We start from the raw sequence: 12,143 nt of genomic DNA, 5'->3' as shown, positions 1-12,143 counted from the left end.
ACACACAGCTGCGCCGGGAGGCACGGCCACGAGTCTCACGAGGAGGCATCACTCATTCCCTTCTCCAACCTCATCCCCTTACACAGCTTAAGCAGCCCCAACCCCAAAATCCAACACTCAGATGCCCCACGTAGGAAACCTCGAGTGCTACCAAGGTGCCACAAGTGGGAAATGCCACACTTGACCTAAAGTTGCCGTCAAAACATGGCCAGCACCAGAACCACTGCAAACGATTGCCTTCAGCCTGTGAGTGAGGCGCATAGAAAACATACACGAGTTTTGTGTTTAGAGGTGGGCCCCTGCCCCCAGCTATGCCACCGTGTGTATGCAAATATTCCAGCACTCAGAAAAACCTGAAATCCAGTATCCGTCCAGCGCCAGGATTTAGGATAGGGGATGCTTAGCCTGTGACTCCATCCTCCCCATCTCTCAAGAGTGGAGAGAAAAGGAGAAAACCCACGAGGGACTTTTCCTCTCTTAGATGATCAGGAGGTCTCAAACGTGAACCTAACGACCCCGTGCGATGGACTCTGGGAGGCAGCTGTGGCTCGCAGCTCCCAGGGCACTGCTGTGGCAGAGCCTCCAACAGAGGCGGCACGGCGTGGGAGGGGCGCCCGGCCAGCCCACTCACCGTCACGCTCTGACAGCCCTTCTGACACGCCAGGTGCAGCGGCGTCGCGCCGTGGTAGTCTGTGGCATTGACCGCGGCGCCCTTGGAAACCAGGAGGTCGATGAGGGAGGCCTGCCCTGCAGAGCACAAGGATTCACAAGGAAGAAGGAAGGCGCCCGGGCAGCCCAGCCCCCAGCTGCGAAACAAACCACGCTGTTCCACCCCTCGTTCCCTGGCATGAAACACCCCAGGAGCTGTCTGTTCTGCGGAGATGAACCACAGCAGGCGTCACGCCGGGCTGCGCACACCTGGAACATTTGGGTGGCCCTGGCAGGGGACCTGGCTCGGGCCCAGCTCTCCGAAATAAAAGAAACGGCAAAGAGCCACAGGCATCACAGAAGATTCTGGGGTTGGCTGATTCACAGGGTGGAGCATTATGCGGCCATTTAAGAAAATACTGATGAGGAGAAATGTCTCTGTAGGTCCCCGAGTGGAAAACTGCCCAGTTCAGAACAGTGCGAGCCCACACAGGTCACCTACTGCATACATCAGTGCACAGGGATTCCTGACACTTGGAAATCAAACATCTTTCTTAGAGAGAGGAGGGTGGCTGGTGACACTGGAGGAATTCGTGTTTTCTACCTTGAAGGTGCAATTTTCAAAAACAGTAAAAGTGCTGTGTAGGCCGGCGCCGCGGCTCACTAGGCTAATCCTCTGCCTTGTGGCGCCGGCACACCAGGTTCTAGTCCCGGTCGGGGCGCCGGATTCTGTCCCGGTTGCCCCTCTTCCAGGCCAGCTCTCTGCTGTGGCCAGGGAGTGCAGTGGAGGATGGCCCAAGTGTTTGGGCCCTGCACCCGCATGGGAGACCAGGAGAAGCACCTGGCTCCTCCCTTCGGATCAGCGCGGTGCACCGGCCGCAGTGCGCCGGCCGCGGTGGCCATTGGAGGGTGAACCAACGGCCTGGCAGTGAAGCCACCATTTGGGAGGCTTCACTGCCAGGCCAAGTGCCTGCCCCTGTACCTGTGTGGGAGACCTGGAAGAAGCTCCTGGCTCCTGGCTTTGGATCAGCACAGCTCCGGCTGTTTTGGCCAATTGAATAGTGAACAGCAGATGGAAGACCTCTCTCTCTTTGCCTCTCCTTCTCTGTGTAACTCTGACTTTCGAATAAATAAATAAATCTTAAAAAAACAAAATCTGCCATTCTTCTCTTTCCAGCCCTTGAGGAGTGGGCCCACTTCACCCGCTTCACCGCACCTCCCCCCATCAACCAGGCACCATCCACTGTGCCTGACGACCCCAGAGACCACGTACCACAGAGGGCGGCCACGTGCAGGGGCGTGTGGCCCCTGTCATCTCTGGAGAACGGAGTGACAATGGAGGGATCGTTCAGCCTCCTGAAACAGAGTGGAGACATGGAGGGACCACCCCCAGCACAGCCTGGCCATGCCACTCGCCGGGGCGGGGATGAGTGCGCTCACGCCGCAGGGCCCCGTGGCTCGCCCTTACCCGGACACGAGCTTCTCGCAGTCGTCGCAAAAGCACAGCGGGTGGCACATGGTCTGGGCGGCGTCTCGGTCGTGGTCTTCCTGGCTCAGGAGCCTTTCCACTTCCTTCTGGTCGCCTGATGCAATGTGCTAGAAAATGAAACCCAAAGCACCGTCCGTACGCAGGACGTGTCAGCGCGTTATGAACGCGTGACTCTCTTCAGAGTCCTCGTAGGAACACGCATCTGTGTTTTTATTTACGACGCGATCAGCTCTCGGAGGCCTGCTGCGAAGCAATCCAGGTGAACGGGATAAGAAGGTGGGGACCAGGTGAAGCCAGGCTGGGGACGGCTGCACGGCAGGCTGCTTGTTTCACAAACGTCAGCAATCTCCCATAATTTAAAACATAAATAAAAAAACCAGGGGCAGGCACTTGGCCTGGCAGTGAAGCCACTGTTTAGGAGGCCACGGCCCATACTGGAGGGCAGGGTTCCATCCTCAGCCCGGCACCCAGCTCCAGCTTTCTGCCGATGCCCACCCTGCGGGGCAGTGCTAACGGCTCAAGTGTTTGGGTTCTCAGCACACACACAGCAGACCTGATGGAGTTTCCTGGCTTTGGCCTGGCCCACTCCTGGCTGTTGCAGGCATCTGGAGAGTGAACTAGGAACCAGTGACGGCAGCTCTCTCTCCCTCTCTCTCTGTGCCTTTCAAAAGGGAAAAAAAAAAAAAAAAAAAAACAAAAAAAACCATGCAAAGCCGTAGGAATAGGGTGCAGGGAACGTATCTCTGAACTTCAGCATGGGCTGTGACATCTCAAGGCCTAGTCCTCTTACACCTTTTTTTTTTCATTATCTATTGTTTAAAATTTTTATTTCATTTTTAAAAATTTATTTTATTTGTATGAAAGGCAGAGTTACAGAGAAGGAAATATGGAGAGACAACACCTACCCCTAAAATTCTTATGTCTTTTTTTTTTAAAGAGTTATTTATTGCCAGCGCCACGGCTCAATAGGCTAATCCTCCGCCTGCAGTGCTGGCACACCAGGTTCTAGCCCCGGTCGGGGCGCCGGATTCTGTCCCGGTTGCCCCTCTTCCAGGCCAGCTCTCTGCTGTGGCCCGGGAGTGCAGTGGAAGATGGCCCAGGTGCTTGGGCCCTGCACCCCATGGGAGACCAGGAGAAGCACCTGGCTCCTGGCTTCAGATCAGCATGATGCGCCAGCCGCAGCACACCAGCCGCGGCAGCCATTTTGGGGTGAAACCAACGGCAAAAGGAAGACCTTTCTCTCTGTCTCTCTCTCTCTCTCTCTCTCTCTCTCTCACTGTCCACTCTTCCTGTCAAAAATGAAAAAAAAAAGTTATTTATTTATTTGAGAGTCAGAGTTACAGACAGAAAGAGGGAGAGACACGGAGAGAGGTCGTCCACCTGCTGCTTCACTCCCCAGACAGCCGCAAAGGCCAGAGCCGGGCCGACCCAAAGCCAGGAGCCAGACCAGAAGTGGGGCAGCCGGGACCCACACAGGTGCCCATAGAGGATGCCGGCACTGCAGGCGGAGGTTTAACCTACTATGCCACAGCATCTGCCTCTGTCTTTATTTTATTTGCAAGAGAAGAGAGGGAGAGAGAATCTCATCTGCTAGTGCACCCGCCAAGTACCCACAACAGCCAGGAACTCAATCCGGGCCTCTCATGTGGGTGGCAAGGACCCAGCTCCCAGAGCATCACTGCTGTCTCTGGGGTGTGCATCAACAGGAAGCTGGTATCAGGAGTAGGGCCAAGACCGGAACTCAGGCACTAACACGGGTTGCAGGCATGCCTGCGAGGCAGAGCCAGGCCACGTGCCAGCTCCCTTCTTTTATTCTAATAGCCTCAGCATCCGGAAAAGAGAACAGCTGTGATCAGCAGGAGCCCTCATTAACTGAGAATCCAGCAGAGCTCAGGCCCTGTGACTCCTGGAGGTGCTCCCTCCATGGAGCCCACCCGGGCTCCACAAAGCCTGGCAGTATCAGTAGGCTCTGCAAGGAGATCTGCCCTCACCACCCAAGTGCTGCGTCCAGCCTGGGGCTGGCATTCGGCTCCAGCGCTGCCTGTCCCTGTCGCCTGCACGGTAATTAGGTAATTAGCCGTCACCAAGGGGGAGTGCAGCTGTAAGCCGTGAGCCAGACTCTGGCCTCCCTCCCAAGGAGGCCCCTTAGCTCTCCGAAGGGAGAGTGGCCGCCTGCAGTACGTGGGATGGCCCAAGCTGGTCAGTGAGTACCTGAGCTGTCTCCACTGACAGGTAACCAACTCACCAAGGAATCAGGCCCCGAGTGCGCAGCACACACGCACACAGACATTTGCAGCCTGCAGCTCCTTGGCCAGGGCCACCGGAGCAAACTTCACCAAACCTGGAGAGGGGCGCCAGCCCAGGAAAAGGCGCCAAGCCCTGAGTCCTCAGTGCACTGCCCAGCACAGTGGACATCGTGGGAAGTGGGAAAACATGCTGATTCCAAATTTAAAACCTCGGCATTCCCGGCACCCACCCTTGGCCCAAAACGAACGCCGGCGTTCACACAGTCACCCTGGGGTCTCACCTTGAACAGGCAGTCGATGGGAGTGGAAGTCATCTGCGACAGTAAGCTCATTCTCTGCTTAAGGAACAGTCTGTCACCAAATCCCTCCGACTCCTGCAGGAAAGCCCAGGCAGGGGGCGTGAGACGTCAGGGCACACGCGCCAGCCTCGTACCTCAGCAAGGATCCCTGGCACTCAGCCGGGACCAGGATGGCTGCCGCTCTCCCCCACACCTGGCATGCACAGACCCCCTCGGGCGGGCTCAGGGCTCTCTGGAAGTGGCAGCCCTGGAGATGATCCCCGGGGTGTGTGGGATGCAGCAGGCTCAGGCCATCACCCTGCAGGTGGAAACTGGAAGTCCTGGCCGCCTCCCTTCTCAAGCCTCTGCCCTAACACCTGCGTGGCCCTGCACACAAGGAGAGCCATGGGGCAGGCTGGTGCCTCCTTCCCAGTGCCAACCAGCGCCATAGTGAGTACAGCCCAGAGACTCCATCCAAGAGCAGATGACACACGCCCAGGTCCCAGAAGACACTGGGGGAATGCCACACCAGGAGATTCAAATCCTGTTGTCAAATCTTCCTGTTCCAGGACTCACCCCTCTTGATACATTCAGCTGTCCACGTTACCAAAGTCTAATCCTCACTTGAAGTAACTTCTAGCAAGATACCGCAATGCTCACTTGAGCACCTCCACTAAATCACTGAATGACAAAGTAACTTTCTGAGAAAGATTCCTGGTGGGAGGTAAAGGGGATTTCTTTCCGGCTGCTGCTCTCAGAGGAACTCACCAAACCCTGCAGACACTGTGGGGCACCCCTGTTCACACAGCCCCTGAGCCCTGACTTAGAGGTCGGGCTGAGAACAGAACCATTCCTGGGGCCACTGCCCCTGGCTGGCCCTACAAGAGCGCCACGACGTCAGAGTGAGAGCCATTTCCACCCCCGCTGCCCTGCACTATATAAAGCTCTCAATCTGCTTGACGCAGTGGCTTACACCTTAGCGGCTTAGGGCCGGAGCACCTCAGAGACGCTCCTGCCTCGGCTCGGGGCAGCCCCGTCAAGGGCAGGCAGGTCTTCCCTGGCCGAGTCTCCAGCGAAGACCAAGCGATGAGGAGGGCCGGGCATCTGTCAGCACCCAGCTGGGAAGGGGCAGCAGCGGGAAGGCAGGCAAGGCCTCCCTGCACTCCCCACCCAGAGTAGGAGTCGAACTGACCCCCACCTGGAGCCATCGCGGCGGCACGGATGAAAGGAGGGTTCGTGGTCATCTCAAGTGTGAAACTTCAGTGCACAGAGAGTCAAGAGTGAAGCCTAAATTGATTTACTAACATTTAGCCCCTAATAACTTTCCAGAACCCTGGCCCTCTGTGCACACTCCTCCAGGAAGCAGCACCTACACCCAGCACTGGCTTCACGCACTCCTAAATGGGACTTCCCCACCTGAGACAAGCCTGTGTGCAACTGGGACAACAGCCATTATCACAGACGAAAGAACATGCAGGTGTCACCACAGACCCGGGGGCCCACAAGATGCACTCTGGCCACGACGGGCCGGGAGCTTGTCCCAGGCCTGCCTCCTCAACACACTAGGCAGCACCACGGTGATGCACAACTTGTCCCGGCGCCTAACAGACTCAATCTCCAAGCAGGAAGGTAGGGAAGGGTCAGACACCGCAGACAAGAGAGGTCTCTTGTTTCTCCCTTGCCTACCCCAGTGGAACACCATCCCTAGAGGCTTCCTTACAGGATACACCAGAGGGCCAAGAACCAGAGACACCCAGAAGGGGGGCACAGGAGGAGCGAGCAAGGGCACTGGTGTCACACGGTGCTTCCGATGCAAGGATCCGTCGGGAAGCCCATGGCAAAACGGAATTAGAAGGTGAGTTCATTTTGCTGCATCATTTTGAAGTCCATGCTCACGAGGTGTCTTCAAAATGTTCATGGGAATCTGTGCACATGGCCCCACCTGCCTGAGTGCCACAGAATGCAAGCAAGCAGGATGGCCATGCCAAGGGCATGGGGGTGGGCACCTCCCTCCAGGTGTCGCCAACAAGGAGCATGAGGCCGATTCCTCTGTGGGGCTGAGGAGCCAGGAAGAGGGGGAATTCTCAGACCCATTGGAAGGAACAACCCAGGGGCAGGGCAGCCATGGACAACTCCCCCGAGAGCGGCACAGGTCCTCAGAACCTCACAGAAAACAATTCACACTAAGAACCCTATTGCCCAGCTGTGGACATGATTCTGCACACAGGTGTCACGCAGAGCCACGCCTGCACACATCCTAGAACGTTACGTGATCTCTCGCCACATCCACAAATACACAAAGCAGCAGAGCCACGGCCACGTACACCAGAGATGGGATGGACCACGCTGAGTTCCATGTGACTCGGGGATCAAATCAGACCCCAGCTGAGAGCAGATCTTCACCCGTCATGAAGCCCTGTAATCCTGTCAGGTTATGTGCCAACACAGGCAGGCTGACCCCAAATTTTGGTTAAAAATGCAACTGTCTCCCTCTCTCTCTCTCTCACTGTCCACTCTGCATGTCACACACACACACAAAAAATGCAACTGTGTGGACATACCAAAATGCTAATGCCAAGTCATCCCTAGCCACTGAGTGTATGTGGCTGTTGTCACATTCACTGCAACTTTACGAATTGCAAATGCTATTTATAAGCAAACACTAGTGTTTTAATCAGTAAAACAAACAAACAAACAAAGCTCTTCTTTCAGGGAAAGACAGTACATATTACACTTTCAGTTATGTAAAACAGACACGGATGGGGACAAGACTGGAAAACGTGAAGGTTCATAATGAGTGAGCAGTGAGGGCCCTGCTTTCACCCGAGCGCTCCCGTCCAGACAGCCACACCACTGTCGAGGTGCTTCAGCTGCATCAGAAAATAAGGGCAAACCTATGGTCCAGTCTCAGGACTCGTCACCTTGCCGACTTCCACTCTGATTTCTGTGAGCGCCAGCAGGTGCTGCTGGCTGGTGTGTAGGGAAAGAGGCCAGCAATGTAATCTTGCTTTAAGATCCCACAAGCCCCTAAAAGCACTATCTCCTCCTCTTGGCCAAAGCTCACCAACCAGACAGCCAAGGACACAGTAACACAGCCACTGAGTCCTAAACCTGCACGCGTGGGTAATCGGTCGCTCTGGCCGACCATCACCGAGAAAGCCAGATCTCCACTCCGGCTTCCAGGGCTCGAGGAAGCAGGGCGTTAGGGCGTGAATCCCAGGGACAGCGATCGACCGGGAGCTCACTGCTCAGTTTGCTGCGTGGCCTTCAAGCCTCACAGCCTCCACGCAGCTGAGGGTGGGCCTCGCTCTGGGGAGACCACTCGGGAGCCCCGCAGCCCGGAACCTTATCCCGGGGACAGCGCAGGGGGGCGGCTCACAGGCGGCTTGGCGGAGAGGCTGCCTCGCCGGATGTACTCGATCGCTGCCTCCACCGACGTCAGGCAGTAGCCCAGCTCATCCTTTGCTGAGCTGCTAAACCGGAAGTTTTTGATGTAACTCAGATTCGCCATCCTGACAAAAGAAGAAGACGGTTTCACTGTTGGATACCAACGGACACTTCCGCATAAACAGCGCTACTGGCGTGGGCAACTGATGGAACACCTGCGGTCAGTCAGTCCACCCAGGGTGCCTTCTCCTCCAGCTCTATGGAGAGTGTGTGCAATTAGGAAAATGAGTGAAACCACGTGTTACTTCCCCAGAATAGGTTAGTGTCTAGAAAGCTTGTCGCTGTCAGGCAAGCTGTGGGTTCCTGTGGAAAGAGAACGGGCTCTGGGTCAGAAAAAAAACTGGAATTAACCTCCCGCTCAGCCCCAGCCAGGTGCACCACCTGGGATGAGAAAGGGACGCCCTCTGGGCCTCAGTTCCCCCGTGTGTGAGTGGAAGGACAGGAGGAAGGGAGGGAGGCCCCTAGGACGCACACAGTCAAGGAGGCTCTTCCCATTTCAAAAGAGCATTTCGACAGAAATCGTTACCAGTTAGGGATGTCTGTTTTCACAAGCAAATATAACAGGACGGACAGCAGGTCGTCAGCACACATGGTCTCCAAGTTAACTGCAAGAGGGAAACACAAGTTCAGAGTCATCCTGAGACTCCAGTGGACCGGCAAGTGCACCAGCTTCCCACGAACACCCAAACCACAAAACCACACTCCAGTCAGCCTACACAGCAGGCAGCAATGAACTGCACCACCTCCCTCACAGGAACACCCACATCTTTGGAACATGTGTGAAAGAAGGTCACTCCATGCAGACTGGGCAGTTATGGGCGGCCAGGGAGGCAGGGGGCAGAGCCATCGCCAAAGCCTCTCGCGTCTCGAGGTCACTGTGTGGAGTCTAACGTCTACATGAAGCATCACTCTATTTTTTTTTTTTTCAGTTTGAAAGTTTAAATAATCCATTCCCAGGTTTAAAAATGCAAATACAAAAGAGGGAAGTGGAAACGCTCCCCCAGTGGAAGCCACCCAGTGGCTTCCTGTGCACCCTTGCGGGGACAGGCCAGGAACTCACCATCACGCAGTCTCACACACACACACCCATCATCCCCTGCACACCCCCTGCCACTCACACACCTGTGCACTTCCCTCACATCATGAGCATTATCCTCCACCTACACCACAGACCTGCCTTCTCCTCATGAATTTCTTCTCAGCTTGTTTTGTTTTACTTTTTATACTATAAAGACTGGAGGGGACAACCTGACGAGCTTCCCCCTGTATGTGTCACCGGCGTGGCTCCTTTCTGAGCCTGCTGCCCCGTCACTATCTCCTTGCCCTGATCACGCCTGGCCTGGCTCCCCCACCCGTCACGAAGCACCTGCTCTTCAGAACAGACACTGGGATACCCGCACCGCAATGCACTCAACACGGCCCCGTCTGCAGGAGCCCTAAGTGCTGACTTGCACACAGGCACTCGTCCCCTGCGAGACCCCCGCCCCAGCACCAACCTCTCTGGCTGGGAGACTTCGTGATGAGCTGCACCACCCTGCGCAAGCAGAGCAGCTTCTGGTGAGGGGAGGTGCATCTGTTCAGCTGGGCCAGCTCTCTCTTGGCACGAGGGATGTTGAAGCTGTAAGATCATTTGGAAAGTGACAACTTGAGAGGGCGGCGAGAGGGGGAGGGGGAGGGGAGGGGGAGGGCCCTCCCTCCCTGACCCAACAACAGACCTCGGGTTCATGCACTTCTCACAACAGACATGGTAATGAAGAACAAAAACAGGTACCGAGAAGTAATGTGACCCAAGGCACGACAAGACAGCTTTAAAACCCATTCAGGCTGCTTAGGTGGCAGAATTGTGGGGTGGAAAAAAAATCCTTAGCTCCAGAGGGACTCGGGTACTTTAGAAATTTGTGTGCCCCAAGGAAACTTAAATGTGCCCCCGTGGCGGGGTTCCCTCTGACGGGCAGGGGAGGAGCCACATCCTGCCACATGCAGACCGGCTGCTCAAAACTCCCTGCCCTTTAGCTCCCTCGCGGCTGGCACGCTGGCCCACGGGTGCAGGGGCAGTTGCTGGGCCCCTCACTGTGGGCTGCCTTCTTTGGTCGTGAGTGACCACACTGCTCCACAGCACCGGCCGGCTCCCACTGGTGTGCCATGAGGACACAGACGGCGCCCTGGGCCCCAAGCACACCCTTACCTGAACTCGGGCTTCACACCTATGTCTTTCTGCTGAAGATCTTGAAGGCTTCTTGTGATTTTGTTAAAGGCAGCATCCTAACAACAGATTTCAATGTGGCTTCAACTTTCTTATCGGTAAGCAGGGGAGGGAGCTTCCACCCTGCACGAAGGTGACTCGGCACCTACCTCGCTCGCCTCCACGGTCCCCACGTACTTAAAGATCAGATCATAAATCTCATGGTGGACGTACATCTGGGAAAACAGCAGAGCCCGGGTCAGGGGCGTCAGGTGCAGGGGGAGGGGATCAGGGGGCCCCCGGTTGCTGCCGCCCTCCCCCTCCTCACCTCCACTGCCTGCTTCATCAGGTTCATCTGGGCCTCCTGCTTGGCAAGCATTTTCTAGAGACAAGAGAAGCACAGTTAGAGGTCGGGGCCTGGCGTGGGCAAGTGCCACCGGCTCTGGGAAGGAGGTCCTCCGCTCGCTCACCAGGTGGGAGTCCCGCAGGAGCTGCTGTAGGCATTTGGTGTAGAGCGCGTTCACCGAGTCCTGTGCAACAAAGCAGAGGGGGGCGCCGCCCTTACCGTCCGAGGCCACAGCACACAAACCTCGGCGTCACCCACACTGCACTTCCCGCGTGACCAGCTTCCGGGGCTAAGGCAAGCTTTATCAAGTCAGATACGAGAGGACTTCTCCACTTTTTTTTTTTTTAAGGTATATTATGCATTAGAAGCTGGCAGAAACTCCCCTCGGGGATGAACACACAGATGGTAACACTACGCATTTTTATACTTCTCCACGGTTTTCAAGTGCTCTGCAGTGCCTTAGGCTATGGTTGCCACTAGAGAAAAACATTTAAAGCAAAACTCCCAGCAGTGGAGGCAGCACCCAGGGCAGGCTCAGAGTAAGCAGAGAGGATGCCGGGACCTGCCGCGGCCTGTGGCAGGCCCACCCGGCACAGCACGACCCGGCTACTGACTATGTGGTGACGGAGGCTCTTCCTCTCGCACTCCCGGCACGCCCGGTGGAAAGAGGCGATGTTCCTGTCAAACTTCTCAGAGTGTCTTCCCAAGAACTCTCTGACGTCCTCAATGGTCTTCAGGGAGAAGGGATCTGAGGGCACTGGAGGCTCCTCTGAAAGAGAGACGGACGGTCAGGCCGGGCCGGGAGGAGGGGAGCGCCCCAGCCTCGTCCCGCTCCCACGGGGGCCAGGGCGCGAGGGTGGAGAAGGCAGCATCCTGATTGTAGGGTACTGTCAGAAAACAGTTTGGTTGCAGGACAGCCTGGGACTCAGGGGGCAAGGTCTGCTCTAGGCCTCTCCCTGGGACAGGCCTGGGCCTGAATGTGTGACTGGCAAGGCTCAGGTAAGAACTTGAGTGCACTGCGCACACCAGGTGTGACCTGGAGAATTACTACTCTGTAAAAATCATGGACCCCCTGGCCAGCGCCGCGGCTCAACAGGCTAATCCTCCACCTAGCGGCGCCGGCACACCGGGTTCTAGTCCTGGTCGGGGCGCCGGATTCTGTCCCGGTTGCTCCTCTTCCAGGCCAGCTCTCTGCTGTGGCCCGGGAAGGCAGTGGAGGATGGCCCAAGTCCTTGGGCCCTGCACCCCATGGGAGACCAGGAGAAGCACCTGGCTCCTGCCATCAGATCAGCGCGGTGCGCCGGCCATGGCGGCCATTGGAGGGTGAACCAATGGCAAAGGAAGACCTTTATCTCTCTCTCTCTCACTATCCACTCTGCCTGTCAAAAAATAAATAAATAAATAAAAAATAATAATGGACCCCAAAAGAGGCACAGCTGTGGGGTGGGGTGGGTGATCACACTGTGACAGCTGAGACCCAGAGACAAAGCCAAGGCTGTCCCTTTGC

At 56.3% G+C, this 12,143-nt stretch overlaps 1 protein-coding gene across 28 annotated transcripts in view; it reads right to left on the bottom strand.

The window, feature by feature from the left end:
* Positions 1–12,143, bottom strand: part of ANKRD27 (ankyrin repeat domain 27) — a 55,251-nt gene that overhangs the window by 19,967 nt on the left and 23,141 nt on the right. For all 28 annotated transcript variants that reach the window (XR_011384333.2, XR_016224485.1, XM_089318715.1 and 25 more), the window contains 12 exons: positions 11,251–11,405; positions 10,761–10,820; positions 10,619–10,672; positions 10,461–10,526; positions 10,294–10,370; positions 9,605–9,726; positions 8,635–8,713; positions 8,041–8,173; positions 4,665–4,757; positions 2,117–2,244; positions 1,922–2,004; positions 632–747 (listed from right to left, as the gene is read on the bottom strand). Coding sequence is in view for 26 of the 28 variants with exons in the window: in XM_089318715.1 (XP_089174841.1) it covers positions 632–747; positions 1,922–2,004; positions 2,117–2,244; positions 4,665–4,757; positions 8,041–8,173; positions 8,635–8,713; positions 9,605–9,726; positions 10,294–10,370; positions 10,461–10,526; positions 10,619–10,672; positions 10,761–10,820; positions 11,251–11,405 (1,166 nt within the window). In the remaining 2 variants the exon portion in view is untranslated. The remainder of the gene's footprint in view (positions 1–631; positions 748–1,921; positions 2,005–2,116; positions 2,245–4,664; positions 4,758–8,040; positions 8,174–8,634; positions 8,714–9,604; positions 9,727–10,293; positions 10,371–10,460; positions 10,527–10,618; positions 10,673–10,760; positions 10,821–11,250; positions 11,406–12,143) is intronic.

Source organism: Oryctolagus cuniculus, chromosome 18 (genome assembly GCF_051225735.1).
Source record: "Oryctolagus cuniculus isolate XC-2025 breed Fujian yellow rabbit chromosome 18, ASM5122573v1, whole genome shotgun sequence".
Taxonomy (NCBI): domain Eukaryota; kingdom Metazoa; phylum Chordata; class Mammalia; order Lagomorpha; family Leporidae; genus Oryctolagus; species Oryctolagus cuniculus.
This window is presented reverse-complemented; position numbering and strand designations above follow the sequence as displayed.